The following is a 15,705-nucleotide window of genomic DNA, read 5'->3' as shown; positions in this document are numbered from 1 at the left end:
GGTGAGCCGATCCGCGGCTGATCGGTGGTCCCCCTCCCTGCTCTGTCTTGCTCAAGGGAGGGCCCAGTGCGAGCCACCCCGAGGCTCCCGGCTGTGGCAGCCCCGCAGGGGAGGGGCCAGCCGGCGCCCCTGGCTTTATAGCGCCGCCTGCCGCCTCCCCACTGGGTTCTTCTGCGCCGCGCGCGGGCAGTGCGCTCCCCTTGCCCGGTTCCCAGTCTTGGCCCGCCCGGGCCCCGAGCGGGGCGAGGTGTTTCCCAGGTTCCAGCCCCTGCCGGCAAAGCCACCAGGGAGCCTGAGCTGTGCCCCGGGAGCCTGCCTGCCCGGCCACGCTGCCACCCAGCAGCTGCAGGGAACGGTAAGGGGCGGTGGGAGATGTGGGGTGGCCGTGTTCTCACGGGACAGGTGCGTGTGTGTGTGTGAGAGAGAGAGAGAGAGAGCGAGAGAGTGCGCGCCAGGGGACAGGTGTGTGTGTGTGTGAGAGAGAGAGAGAGAGAGAGAGAAAGAGCGCTCCAGGGGACAGGTGTGTGTGTGTGAGAGAGAGAGCGAGCGAGCGAGCGTGCTCCAGGGGACAGGGGTGTGTGTGTGTGTGTGTGAGGGAGAGAGAGAGCGCTCCAGGGGACAGGTGCGTGTGTGTGTGAGAGAGAGAGAGCGAGAGCGCTCCAGGGGACAGGGGTGTGTGTGTATGTGTGTGAGAGCGAGAGAGAGGGGGACAGGGGTGTGTGTGTGTGTGAGAGAGAGAGAGAGAGAGCGCTCCAGGGGACAGGTGTGTGTGTGTGTGTGTGAGAGAGAGAGAGAGAGGGAGCGAGTGCACTCCAGGGGACAGGGATGTGTGTGTATGTGTGTGTGAGAGAGAGAGCGCTCCAGGGGACGGGGGTGTGTGTGTGTTGCAGGCAGTGTATGTTGGCTCCCACATTGTAGTTGGAAGGAACAGAATTTTTGGAACATTAGACAGGGTGTGTTTATAAGGTGCAGTGTGCATAGGCATGGGAGAACACCGGTTAGGGCAGAGCAAGGGGTGGGCCAAGGAGTGGGAAACCACCTCGGAAAGGTTCTGGTAGGTAGGCTATTAAAGAAAAGCTCCATTTATGATCTTGGCTAGTGATGCTGTGAGTGTCATTACAAACATAGGTGCATGTTATCAGAGCTGCTTATTGTGTTCAGTGACCACAGCTGGTGATAAGCTGACAGATCAAAAGCCTGTATGTTTGGGGAGAAAGAGATGCTTATGTGCTAGGGTTTTTAATTTTTTTTTAGCTTCCTCATTTTCTGTAGAATGACACTTGCGCACTAACTGTTTGTTTTACATGACTTGTACACTTGAACCTTTCCTAATAAGGTTCTAGCCAGTAATGCTGTATTTAGAGATGAGTGAACCTGGAGAAGGTCTAGAGATTCAGCCACAAATATATGGCCTGTGGATTTTTCCCGCCTGGGAAACTCTTTTCTTTTTACCTGCTGTCCTACCCTAAATGGAATACAGACCTATACAAGGTTCTGCAAACAAAAGCTAAGGCATTCTAAAATTCTGTATCCTAATGTTATTGGTCGGCCCATCCCTGCATCTTGGGGCTAAACTTTAATCTTGAGATCACATGTTCTTATTTTTTTAAATGATAAAAATATGTATATTTCTCCCATTATGCAGTTTGGAAAAAGATGTTTACAGTACTTTCCTGCCAGCCCTGTCAGCAAACAGGTCAGTACCTAAAATAGATTGGCAATAGCTGAGAAATGAATCTCAATCTATAATATATGTTTACATTTATATAGATGTATATTTAACCTTCATACTTCAGTACCATGAAGAGGTTTAGTCACTGAGCCAACTTTCCTTTGCAGAAAGTGATTCTTTTTATCTCTTACTCTACAGTAAGCTATAGGAAATGAGAAAATGTTCTTTCTTTCAAATGTGTTCCTGTGTGGTCCATTATATTTAATTTAGTAGGGACTGAAAGTTGCCAGTATTTACTTTATCACTTGCACCAGAATGTTGTTGTTTTTAGTAATGAAGAGCAATGGCACTTTAATATTTCATCAACATCTTTTTAAATTATGTTGTTGGCTCTTTGCCTAAAATCCACCAAGTTAGCTACAGTGAGCCAAATTCTGCTCTCACGTACATTTGTGCTGTGTTGTGGAAGTCAACAGGCCAAGTTAATCCTTCTTGCAACTTCAGTAATTGGGATGAATTTTGTTCTCTTGCGGGTTGTGTGTGTGTGTGTGTGTGTGTGTGTGTGTAATATGAGGGGGGATTCCTGGGTGTAACAGTGAGCAGAATATGGCCTTGTGCATCTGTTCCACTGACATGAAGTCTTCTAGAATCTTGCACAGTCCAGCTACCATGTAATTAAAATGTTTAGCTAACTGCACCGGGGCATGAAATGTAAGGTGTACTTCTAACAAATGGGCCTAGATTTATAAATTATGCTCTAATGAAATTGTCTTATCTGGGAGTGACACTATATTAAAAGAGTAATGTCGCAAATGATGTTCATTCGCATAATACTTTTCCCATTGAAGAGATTTCTGAAAAGTGAAGTCCTTTCAGATAGGGTCAAATCTTGGTATCAGTAAAGTCAATGAAATTTTTACTATTTACTTCAGTAGGACCAGGATTTGGCCCATAGAAATTTGTGATTCCCTGAAATAGATAGGCATTAGAGTGCATTGCTCCCTCCTGACAAGTCTATAGCAGAACAACAATATTTCAACAGTCATAGTAGGTGCTCTGAAGTAATAAGAATTATAATTAAATATTGGTTTGCACTTTTTAATGGGTTAATACCTTCAAAGTCTGTACAAATATTGACTAATTTGTCTTGAGCATTTATTCTTTGATAATGACTTGGTCTCTTCCACTTCTACAAGTCAATCCTTTGATCCATGTAGAAAAGATATTTATTGAGGAGTAAATAGAAATCTAGCTCTCACCCAACTTTCAATTGTATGCTATTTTGTGATCATGGAACGCTTTCAAATCTGCAAAAAAAACAAGGAGAAGGATTTGTTACAAAGGCAAACATCTTATCCCAGCAGCGCTCCGTCCCAGATGGATTGTTAGAACTGGCTTTTTTAATGGCTCTTAAGCATAGGTTCTAAAGGAACTGACCTCTAGGTAATAACTGATATTTTAGATATAAAAATAAAGTTTTGTCCTGTCACGCCCATGTTTCCCATACCAGTACTTTCTTGAATTTCAGAATCCCTCAGGACAATAAAGCAATATATAGTACCATCTGGAAATCCACTGTTATTGTAATTGGTGGTAGCTTAACGATTTTCATGCAGAAATCTCATTATGATTAGTACTAGTGAAAATTAACTGGGGTATCGAAGTGAGAGGCTAACTCTTAAAATATAGAGGTCATAAGAGTGTCATTATAAAGAAACTTCAAAACTTAGATGAGTGCACAAAATATTGAGCATGTTAGTTTCCCGTCACTGACATGCTTCTGAGTGAGTGCTTGGCGTGAGGGATCAGGTTTAAGGAGACTTCTCTATCGTTTGCATGTACCATGTGGGGCTTGTAAGCATGCTGTCCCTGCAATCGGGGGGCTTACAGGGACTGCTCTCTGTATGCACCCCCAGAGCGCAGATTGTCCCAAAGGGGGCGTGAGAAGACAGTGCTGTGGTTCTGGCCACGGTCCACACTGTGTTGTAGCAGTGGACCCTGCGTAATAGCAGGAGTAGACTGTATTTCCTGAAGGCCTGACGTGGCAGATGTGCTCTCCTTGGGATGGTGCCTCTCCCAGCACCTGGCTGTGCCTACATGGGGTGACAGAATCCTAAAGAAGTTTCTCTTGATAAGTCACTGGCAGACAGAACACGGGCACAGGACAACATACAAATATTGGAAATTCAAAAGCGGAATCTGCCCTTCTCAAATTCCATTTCAATTTGCCATAGCTGCAATATTCCCCTAAATTCTTGTCTTCCTTAGACCCTTTTGACCTCTAAGTATCCTTCAACCCTCCGCCCTTTCTCCGTCTATCATGTTGCACCAGAAGATTTTTAGAGCTCCTGCACATCCAGAATTGCCAGTCTGACGTGCTAACAACACTGCTGTAGCCAAGCCTCTTTCCCTGTGCAGCCCTTGCAGCCAAAATCCTGTTTGTTTTACTTGGGTGAGCAGTCCCATTTAAGTCCACAAGCAGGACCTGGCTGTACAATACTTCTGACATTTGCAATATAATAGTAAATAATTGCTAAGATTTTTCCTTTGAGGAGAGCCCCTTCAAACTTGCATGATCTAACATGCACGACGGGCTGCACCTACTGCTTATGTAAAGGTGTTTTCAAGGAAAAAAAAATCAAGGGGAAAAATTAGCGCACAAGTTTGAACACCGAAGACAGAGAATTAAAACTCTGGGAGACAAGTGTTTGTTTATTTTGTAATGAGCGCAACAGGAGTATATGTTCTCAGAAAAGAGGGATATTGGTTGGGGTCAGTGTGAGAAGCTTGGGCAGCGTGGGAAGCTTGCAGTGTTGCTGTGTCTGACTTGTACCTGTTCTGTGGTTAGAGAACTTTCGTGTCCAGGGCCCTTTCACAGGGTTGAATTGTACCCCTACATGGTGATACTTTTTTTTTCCACCTCACTCCGTGGAGTTTCCTTTGCTTTCTTTCATTAGTAGTTGGGGGTGGGAATTCCTTTCACCCACCCTGCAGAAGAAAGTGAGGATCTGGCTATCAAACTCCATGGATGTCCTGGGATCAGTTGGGCACATGACCATCCACGCAAAAGCCTTCTGTCTCTATACCAGCTCAGGGTCTCCTGTGGCTGCCTGCCTCTGGGAGCCACCTCTTTAAGCGAGTTCCCCACCACAGAGTGGGCTCCTAGGAGAAGTTAATCTCCTAGCTTTCCTCCCTGATCTCTTTAGTGCAGGGAGAACAATGCAGCTCTCTTCCACCCCAGCCCTGTTTGCAGCCTGCCCACTCCCTTCCAGCCTGCCCTCTCCATTCTCTTTCATCCCATATGGATCCCTGGTTCTGCAAGAGCCTTCTACAGGAGAAGGATGAGGTTGCTGCCTTATGGCACTGAAATGGGTGAGGGCGATGAGGTGAGGTCTGCCCAGTGAGGGCCGCCTCTGCATGCAGAGTTAAAGGGTTAGTAGAAGTTAAAATGAAAACCCAGAACAATCCTCCTCCTTGAACTCCTTAGTGAACATTTCCAATGAGCCTTGAAAGAGCATTGCCTTCAATGCACAAAACAGCTACACTTAACTTTAGGGTTAGTTTGTACATACGTGCTTAGGTTTGGTTTGTAAGCTCTTCAGGGCAGAGACCTTGTCTTTTTACCAGTTTGTAAAGCATCCAGCATAACTTTGGGCACTACACAATGATAATACTTTCTGTATTTACATGCACATGAACATACCCTATGTTTCACTGACACATCAGCACCTAGTTAGAAAATGTCTGTTATACAGTGCTTAACTCGTCTCTGGATTGTTTTAGACAGTGCGACATGTGATACTGACCTACTGCAGTGATACTTTCTGTTACAGGGGTGGATTAATGGTGGCAAAATACATCTTCCAGCCAGGTCCTGAGCAGAGTAGAGACTCTCCTAATGGCAAATCCTGCAGCTCATACTCTAGGCAAAACTCCCATTGTGATTTTACTGGGAGTTTTGCCCGAGTATGGGCTGAAGGGTGTGGCCCTTTGATTTAGTGATGATCCCTGCACTCCATTACATGCATTTTCCCTTTTCACTTTAGGTTTCAAGGTGCTCTCCAAAACTTCAACCATTATCACTTTGGTATTTCTGCTTCTAAGCATAGTTGTTGTTATTGCTGTTACACTTGTTCAGATCAACCACAAAGATGTCCTTTCTCCAGGACTGAAGGTAAGTTTTAAAGGGTATAAGGAAACAGAACAATAGACTAAAATGTTCTATCAAACAATAATACTGTGCGTTTCTACAGTGCATTTCACCTGATAATCTCAAAGTACTTTACAGGCAAATGTTAGTTAAAGTCTCACAATGTCCCTGTAAGCTAAGCATTATGGTCTCTGTTTTAGAGATGGGGGAACTGAAGCTGAGAGAATGTGAATTGCTCAAGGTCATACAACAAGGCAGAGGCAAAGGTGGTGGCATAAGAATTCTTATTATGCCTAATCTTATGCTCTAGACAATGCTTCTGCTAAGTCTAAATTGCAAGTAAGAAGAAGTTCTCTTTGTCAGTTCACATTGATGTTTTATAGTAATAATTATAAAATGGCTTTGATTCAAGAAATGATCTGCATTTGAATCACATTCCTAGGGGCTGAATTCTGCCCTCAGCTATGATCCCTGTGAGGTGCACATGTGTTTCTAAAGGCAGAATTTTGACCCTAAGTGTGTAATTAAATACCCATCACACTGGTTAGAACTTGTTAGCTCTATTATCCTTCCTTCTGTTAATACCTACATGAAAGAGTAGGGAAAATCTGAAAAGGTGAACTGAAATGCTTTGGGAAATAAGTTGAAAGTCTGTTTTCTGGTTCCAGATCATTAAAAGAATGTATGTGCTGACTTCAGAATGCTAGATTCATACATCTTTAAAACAAAATGGAAAATCCCCTCTCTGAGAAGTTCTCAATTCAGGTCCCCTGAGTTCTGTTTCATCTACTAAAGCTACTATTGGGTTTAAGGAAAACAGCCCCTGTGGTGCTTTAGAGTCCTCGCCAGCTGCTCCCTTTGATAGTGGGTACAGGGTGGTAGTTCAGGCAGATGTTGCAATCCACATATTCCCTGTCCAGCTCTACTCTCTTTGCACCACCTCCGAATTCAGCTATGACCCTCATAAGTTGTTTTTGAAATGATGGATTTGCTTCCTGAGTTTTAACAGTCTCAGAAAACCGGCTGTGTGTGTTTCTGTGACAACTGCTATGGGCTTGGATTTCCCTGAGGGCCTTAAAGGGTAGGGGTTCAGGGGTTCCCAGCCATTAGTCTGCACATCAGTATTAGGGTTGCCAGGCATCTGGTTTTCAACTGGAACGTCCAGTCAAAAAGGGATGCTGGCAGCTCTGGTCAGCATCATTAAAAGTCTGGTCGGTGGCGCAGCAGGGCTAAGTCAGGCTCCCTGCCTGCCCGGCTCTGCACAGCTCCTGGAAGCGCCCGGTATGTCCCTGCAGCCCCTAGGTGCAGGGGTGGCCAGGGAGGCTCCATGCACTGCCCCTGCCCCGAGTGCCAGCTCCACAGCACCCATTGGCCACATGTTCAGTTTTCTGCAATCCGAAAGTTGGCAACCCTAGATGTTGTGGGCTTTGTTTGGTTTGGAGGAGGCTGTGTCTCTTGGGCAAGAGCCTTGCAGAATTGGGCTCTTTGGTAGAGAAGGGGGACCGTGAACTGTCACAGAAGCCTGCAGTACTTATGTTGATGTGCCAGAGGTTGGAAGCCACAGCGTCCTAAAGTTTGGACTTAGTTATAATTAAGTATGGAAACAGTTGGAGGAAAAATGTTTTCTCCTAAGAAGTGTTTCTTTTCTTTCAAACTGCTCTCCATTAAACTAAAACTAGCACCATAATGTGATCCTCTGAAGCCTGTGTGATCGCATAATAGTACCTCCCCACTGCATTGACAGCACTCAGCCATCGGCATCATGATTTTACAATACCTACAGGCAAGTTGTCTTACACAACCTGTGTCCCATTGTGTTTTTTTGCCCAATGAATTGTTTCATGCCTGTCAGAAAGATCTGAGGCTTCAGTTTTCCGTCCCAGTAGTTCATGAAGGAAGAACTAGTCTATGCACACAGGCTCAGGCACTGAAAGGGCTTGTGACTCAGCCCAACATTGTGAAATGAGAGTAACGATCAAGGGAAGGACAAATGTCTTGCAGCTAAATGACTTGGAAATAAGTTCAGTGTTGTAAACAACCCTAGCTTTGACACCTAGCAAGCTCTGGTGCTTGTGAAAAGGTTTCTATGTACTTATAAGAAGCACTTTGGTCAAAGGCTAACTTTTCCTATTGTTCTGTCTCTGGTATCATAATATTTTCTTTTTCTTCTGGCACATGTTTTTCTTTGTGTTCTAAATGTCTTTTGAAAGTGGCAATATAATATAAACAGAGTATTTTTTTTTTAATATATGGGCACAAACTGATTAGTTCCAGAGATCCTTGTCTATAGTTGCTCTGATTTAACTAATCCATACTGTTAAACTGTAAAGCCTCTAATGTGGATGCATTTAAACCTGTTCAACCCTTGCTGTTACCAGTTTAGCTTGCATTGGTAAATAACCAAATTAAGGTACGTCTACACTACGGGATTATTCCAATTTTACATAAACCAGTTTTGTAAAACAGATTGTATAAAGTCAAGTGCACGTGGCCACACTAAGCACATTAATTCGGTAGTGTGCGTCCATGGTCCAAGGCTAGTGTCGATTTCTGGAGTGTTGCACTGTGGGTAGCTATTCCGTAGCTATCCCATAGTTCCCGCAGTCTCCCCCGCCCCTTGGAATTCTGGGTTGAGATCTCAGTGCTTGATGGGGCAAAAATCATTGTCGCGGGTGGTTCTGGGTATAGCTCATCAATTTACTACCCCCCCACCATGTGAAAGAAAAGGGAAAGAAATAGTTTCTTGACTCTTTTCAATGTCACCCTATGTCTACTGAATACTGGTGGTAGACACGATGCTGCAGCAGTGAAGGCAATGGATGGTATTGGCCTCTGGGCAGTATCCCACAGTGCACCATTGTGACCACTCTGGACAGCAATCGGAACTTCAATGCACTGGCCCAGGTAAACAGAAAAGCCCGCGAATTTTGAATTGCATTTCTGTTGTGGAGCTCTGATCAGCACGAGTGCCATGCAGTCCCAAAATCCAAAAAGAGCTCCAGCATGGACCATTAGAGATACTGGATCTGATCCTGTATGGGAGACTCCGTTACAGAAGACGAAATGCAAAGCATTTGAAAATGCCCATGATAGAGAGTCACAGCACAGTGCTGATTATAGCCAAAGAATCATAGGGATGCTCATGAGGGATGGAGGGCTACTGAGAACTCCGCTATCCACAGTCCTCAGCAGGCTCCGAAAAGTATTTGCATTCTTGGCTGAGCTCCCAGTGCTGATAGGGTCAACACATTGTCCGGGGTGGCTCAGGGTATAGCTCATCAATGTACCCCCTCCCCCAACCGGGAAAGAAAAGGGAAAAAAATTGTTCTTGGACATTTTTTATATGTCATTCCTATGTCTACTGAATGCTGCTGGTAGACGCGAGCCTATAGCAGTGAGGACAGATGCGCTCCCTCTCCCTCCCGGTGTAGTGGGATACAATATGACTGCCTATCTCGTTCAGAATCAGCCCGGTTGAGTGCTCCTGGCTGCCTCAGTGAGCTGGCTGGAAGGCCGGGTAAAAATAGGAATGATTTCCGGTCATTCCAGTAGATGGTCAGAAACACCTGGTAAACCGTCCTCATCCATAGCAACTGGGGCTAGCTCCATCAGCCTCTCCTTCATGTGTAAAGAAAAGATATCTGTACTGCCTGGACTATCATAGCTAGGGGGGATGCGGCTCCTCTCCCGCCGCCACCGCATTATGTCCTGCCCGTGGACTATCATAGCAGCTGGATGCGTGCCTCCCCCCCATTTTATCTCAGTAACAAGTCAGTGCTTTCTATTCTGCATTCTTTATTACTTCATCACAACAATGTGGGAACACAAGTTGGAGGAGGGAAGCAACGGGTGCGGGTTGCTGCGAGGGACGCCCCCTAGAATGCCTATGCAGCTCATCATTTCTGCAGATCTTACATGGAGCAGCTGTGACGCTCTGGTTCTGCTAGATTTTCACTGGTCTCTAGTACACTTCCCCATAATTCTAGGCAGGACGGACTCTATTTTAGATACCATAAAAGGAGGAATGACCCGGGGGATCATTCCCATTTTGTGTCTTTGCGGCCCCCGGCTGACCTCAGCCAGGCGGTACCGATGACAGCACCAGATGAGTACAAGAACAACAGAAACCGTCATCTCGTTGCCAATTACAATGGCACAGCAACGGCACAGAACACTATAACCATCTCTGCTGTCATGCAAGAGGCAAATGAATGCTGAGGCTGGGTTTAGGCCGCTGCAGTAGTCGCCTTCTGCAGCGGCATCAGTACACAACAGTGACAGTAAAAAAAGCTGAAGGGTTCCAGTGGTTGCCGTGCTATGGCGTTCTGCAGGGCAATCCAGGGAGGGGAAAAGGCTGCTTAAATGATTGTCTCCCGTTGCTTTCCCAGAAGAATAATAATACTGACGACATTACCAGAACCACGCGACAATGATTTTCCCCATCAAGCACTGAGATCTCAACCAGCTTCCAGGCGGGGGAGACTGCGGAACTATGGATAGCCGGATCTACCGCCAGGCAACACTCAGAAATCGAACGTAGCCTTGGACCATGGACGCACACTACCGAATTATTGGCTTATGTGCCACGTGCACTTGACTTTACAATCTGTTTTACAAAACTGGTTTATGTAAAATTGGATAATCCCGTAGTGTATACACCTAATTTGGTTATTTACCAATGCAGCTAACTGGTACAGCAAGGGTGAACAGGTTTAAATGCACCACATTAGAGCTTACAGTTTAAACAGTATGATTAGTAAATCAGAGCAATTATAGACAAGGATCTCTGGAACTAATCAGTTGTGCCCATATATTAAAAAAAAATACTCTGTATATATTGACTTTCAAAAGACATTTTAGAACACAAAGAAAACATGTGCCAGAGAAAAGAAAATATTATGATACCAGAGACAGAACAATAGCGAAAAGTAGCCTTTGACCAAAGTGCTCTGTATAGTACATAGAAACCTTTCACAAGCACCAGAGCTTGCTAGGTGTCAAAGCTAGGGGTTGTTACAACACTGAAACTTTTTCCAATCATTTAGCTGCAAGACATTGTCCTTCCCTGATCGTTACTTCATTTCACAATGTTGGCGGAGTCACAAGCCCTTTCATGCCTGAGCCTGTGTGCATAGACTAGTTCTTCCTCATGAACTACTGTATTCGCGAAAACTGACAGCCTCAGATCGTTTGCTGACAGGCATTGAACAATCATTGGGCAAAAAAAACACAATGGACACAGGTTGTGGTAAGAAACTTGCCTGTAGGTATTGTAAAATCATGAGGCGATGGCTGGAGTGCTGTCAATGGCATGGGAGTACATATTATCGTCACACACAGGCTTCAGAGATCACATTATGGTGGCTAGTTTTAGTTTAATGAGAAGCAGGTTTGAAAAGAAAAGGAAACACTTCTTAGGAGAAAACATTGTTTTCCTCCAACTGTTTCCATACTTAATTTATAACTAAGTCCAAACTTTAGGACGCTGGTGGCTTCCAACCTCTGGCACATCAACATAAGTTACTGCAGCGCTTCTGTGACAGTCACGGTCCCCCTTCTCTACCAAAGAGCGCGCGTTCTGCAAGGCTCTTGCCCAAGGACAGCGAGCCTCCTCCAAACCAAACAAAGCCCACAACAGCTGGTGGCCAACTTCGGATTGCCAGAAAATGAACATGTGGCCAATGGGTTGCTGTGGAGCTGGCATCGGGCAGGGCAGTGCATGACCTCCCTGCCACCCCTGCACTAGGCGGCTGCAGGACATACCGGGCGCTTCCAGAGCTGTGCAGGCCGGGGCAGGCAGGGAGCCCTGCTTAGCCCTGCCTGCGCCACCGACCAGACTTTTAATGATGGGACCAGAGTGCCAGCATCCCTTTCTTGACTGGACGTTCCAGTGAAAACCAGATTGCCTGGCACCCTAATACTGATGTGCAGACTAATGGCTGGAAAACCCTCTTGAACCCTTACCCTGTAAAGCCCTCAGCGGAAATCCAAGCCATAGCAGTTGTCACAGAAACACACCACAGCCGATTTTTCTAGACTGTTTTTAAACTCAGGAAGCAAATCCCATCATTTCAAAAACAACTTATGAGGGTCATAAGGCTGAATTCGAGGTGGGCAGAGAGTAGCAGCGGGACAGGAAGATGTGGGATTGCAACATCTGCCTGAAACTACCACCTGTACCCACTATCAAAGGGAGCAGCTGCAGGACTCAAAGCCACAGGGGCTGTTTCCTTAAACCGAATAGTAGCTTTAGTAGATGAAAACAGAACTCAGGGACCTGAATTGAGAACTTCTCTCAGAGAGGATGTTCCATTTGTTTTGAAGATGTATGAATCTAGCATTCTGAAGTCAGCATCATACATCTTTAATGATTCTGGAACCAGACAGGACTTTCAACTTATTCCAAAGCATTTGCAGTTCACCTTTTCGATTTCCCTACTCTTTCAGTAGGTATTAACAGAAGGAATAGATAATAGAGCTAACAGTTCTAACCAGTGTGATGGGTATTTAATTACACACTTAGGGTCAAAAATTCATGCTTTAGACAACACATGTGCACCACAGGGATCATAAGCTGAGGCAGAATTCAGCCCTAGGGAGAATGGGATCAAATGCAAACATTTCTTGAATCAAAAGCATTTTATAATTTATTACTATAAAACATCAATGTTGAACTGACAAAGAGAACTTCTTCTTACTTTGCCAATTTAGATTAGCAGAATCGATGTCTAGAGCATAAGATTAGCAAATGAAGAATTCTTATGCCACCACCTTTCCTCTGCCTTGTTGCTATGACTTGAGCAATTCACATTCTTCTCGCTTCAGTTCCCCCATCTCTAAAACAGAGACCAGATGCTGAGCTTACAGGGACATTGTGAACTTGATACTACATTTGCCTTTAAAGTACTTTGAGATTATCGGTGAAAGCAGTAGCAACGCACAGTATTATTGATTTTGATAGAACATTTTTAGTCATATTGTTCTGTCCTGTAACCCTTTAAAACTACCTCAGTCCTGGAGAAGGACATCTTTGGTGATCTGAACAAGGTGGTAACGCAATAAACACAACTAGCTTAGAGCAGAAATCCAAAGTGATATGGTGAAGTTTTGGAGAGCACCTTGAAACCTAAAGTGAAAGTGGGAAAATTGCATGTAATGGAGTGCCAGGATCATCACTTAAATCAAAGGGCCCACACCCTTCAGCCCATACTCGGGCAAAATGCCCAGTAAATCACAAATGGGAGTTTTGCTAGAGTATGCAGCTGCAGGATTTGCCATTAGGAGAGTCTTACCTCTGCTCCAGACCTGCTGGAAGATGTATTTTGCCACCATTAATCCACCCCTGTAACAGAAAAGTATCACGATGCAGTAGGTCAGGTCATTCACATGTTCGCACTTGTCTAAAAACAATCCAGAGACGAGTTAGCACGTGTATAACAGACATTTTTCTAAATAGGTCTGATGAAATGTCAGGAAACATAGGGTATGTTCATGTGTATGTAAATACAGAAAGTTTATCATTGTGTAGTGCCCAAAGTGTTATGCTTGGATGCTTTACAACTGGTAAAAAGACAAGGTCTCTGCCCTGAAGAGCTTACAAACCAAAACCTAAGCACGTATGTACAACTACACCCTAAAGTTAGTGTACTGTTTTGTGTACCATGGAGCAAGCTCTTCAAGGGCTCATTGACAATGTTCACTAAGGAGTTCAAGGAGAGAGGATTGTTCTGGTTTTCATTTTAACTTCTACTAACCCCTTTACTCTGACTCATGCAGAGCGGCCCCTCAACTGGGCGGACCTCACCTCACGCCCTCACCCATTTCAGTGCCATAAGGAGCAACTCATCCCTTTCTCCTGTAGAAGCTTCTTGCAGAACCAGGGATCATATGGGATGAAAGAGAATGGAGAGGGCTCAGGCTGGAAGGGAGTGGGCAGGCTGCAAACAGGGCGGCTGGGGGGAAAGAGAGCTGCATTGTTCTCCCCTGCACTAAAAGAGATTCAGGGGAGGAAAGCTAGGAGATTAACTTCTCCTAGGGCCCACCTGTGGTGGGGAACTCGCTTAAAGAGTGGCTCCCAGAGGCAGGCAGGCCACAGCCCTGAGCTGTATAGAGACAGAAGCTTTTGCGTGGATGTCATTGTGCCCAACTGATCCCAGGACATCCATGGAGTTTGATAGCCAGATTCCTCACTTTCTTCTGCAGGCTGGGTTGAAAGGAATTCCACCCCCAACTACTAATGAAAGAAAGCAAAAAGGGAAACTCCACGGAGTGAGGGTTGGAAAAAAAAAAGATCAATCACCATGAGGTAACAATTTCAAACCCTGTGGAAAGGCCCTGTGGCAACACGAAAGTTCTCTAAACCACAGAAAACATGGTACAAGTCAATACAGCAACACTGCAAAGCTTCCCACCTGCCCAAGCTTCTCACACTGACCCCAACCAATATCCTCTTTGCTGAGAAATTACTCCTGTTGCGCTCATAACAAATAACAAACACTTGTCTCCAGAGTTCTTAATTCGTCCTGTCTTCGCTGTTCAAACTTTGCGCTAATGTTTCCCCTTGAAAAAGAAAGAGGAGGGGAGGGAAAATTTTTTTTTCCTTGAAAACAGCCTTTACATAAGCAGTAGGTGCAGCGCCGTCGTGCATGTTAGATCATGCAAGTTTGAGGCTCTCCTCAAAGGAAAAATCTTAGCAATTATTTACTATTTAATATTCAAATGTCAGAAGTATTGACAGCCAGGTCCTGTGTGGACTTAAAATGGCGACTCTCACCAAGTAAAACAAACAGGATTTTTGGCTGCAAGAGGCTGCACAGGGAAAGAGGCTTGGCTACAGCAGTGTTTTAGCACGTCAACTGGCAATTCTGGATGTTGCAGGAGCGTTTCTACAAAATCTTTCTGCGTGCAACATGATAGACGGAAGAAAGGCGGAGGGTTGAAGGATACTTAGAGGTCAAAAGGGTCTCAAGAAACAAGATTTAGGGAATATTGCCAGCTATGCAAATTGAAATGGAATTTGAGAAGGGCAGATTCCGCTTTGGAATTATCCGAATATTGTATGTTGTCCTGTGCCCGTGTTCTGTCTGCCAGTGACTTATCGAAGAGAAACTTCTTTTAGTTCTGTCACCCCCATTGCACAGCAGGTGCTGGGAGAGGCCACATCCCAAGGAGAGACATCTGCCACCGTCAGCCTTCAGGAAAATACAGTCTTACTCCTCATTACGCAGGGTCCAACTGCTACAACACAGTGTGGACCGTGGCACCAGAACCAACACTGTTCTTCTCACGCCCCCCTTTGGACAATCTGCGCTTCTGGGGGTGCATACAGTAGAGCAGTCCCTGTAAGCCCCCCGATTGCAGGACAGCATGCTTACAAGCCCCACATGGTACATGCAAACGATAGAGAAGTCTCCTTAAACCTAGATCCCTCACGCCAAGCATCTCACTTCAGAAGCATTCAGTGACGGGAAACTACATGCTCAATATTTTTGCACTCATTCTAAGTTTTGAATTCTTATATTAATGACACTCTTATACTCGTAATTTTAAGAGTAGCTCTCACTTCGTACCCAGTTAATTGTCACTATACTATCAGAATGAGATTTCTGCATGAAATGTTAACTACCACCATTACATAACAGTTGATTCTCAGATACTATAATTCTTTATTGTCCTGAGGATTCTGAAATTCAAAAAGTTACTGGTATGGGAAACATGGGCGTGACAGCACAAAACTTTCTTTATATCTAAAATATCAGTTATTACCTAGAGTCAGTCCTTTAGAACCTATGCTAGAGCCATTAAAAAGCCAGTTCTAAAATCCATGCTGGACGGAGCGCTGCTGGGATAATGTTCCTTTGTAACAATCCTTATCTCTCTCTTT

At 44.9% G+C, this 15,705-nt stretch overlaps 1 protein-coding gene across 2 annotated transcripts in view; it reads left to right on the top strand.

The window, feature by feature from the left end:
- The first annotated feature begins 265 nt into the window (after positions 1–265).
- The window catches only part of ENTPD3 (ectonucleoside triphosphate diphosphohydrolase 3), a 40,828-nt gene continuing 25,388 nt past the window's right edge, over positions 266–15,705 (top strand). Inside the window, exons 1-3 of one of the 2 annotated variants that reach the window (XM_032784118.2) lie at positions 266–355; positions 1,646–1,696; positions 5,719–5,846. In XM_032784118.2, the coding sequence (XP_032640009.1) occupies positions 1,657–1,696; positions 5,719–5,846 (168 nt within the window). In that variant the 5' untranslated portion in view covers positions 266–355; positions 1,646–1,656. Of the gene's footprint in view, positions 403–1,645; positions 1,697–5,718; positions 5,847–15,705 lie in introns of both variants that reach the window. The other variant, XM_032784119.2, reaches the window with a different exon arrangement.

Source organism: Chelonoidis abingdonii, chromosome 2, assembly GCF_003597395.2.
Source record: "Chelonoidis abingdonii isolate Lonesome George chromosome 2, CheloAbing_2.0, whole genome shotgun sequence".
Classification (NCBI taxonomy): Eukaryota; Metazoa; Chordata; order Testudines; family Testudinidae; genus Chelonoidis; species Chelonoidis abingdonii.
The sequence above is the reverse complement of the archived record's forward strand: the minus strand, read 5'-3'. Positions and strand labels throughout refer to the sequence as shown.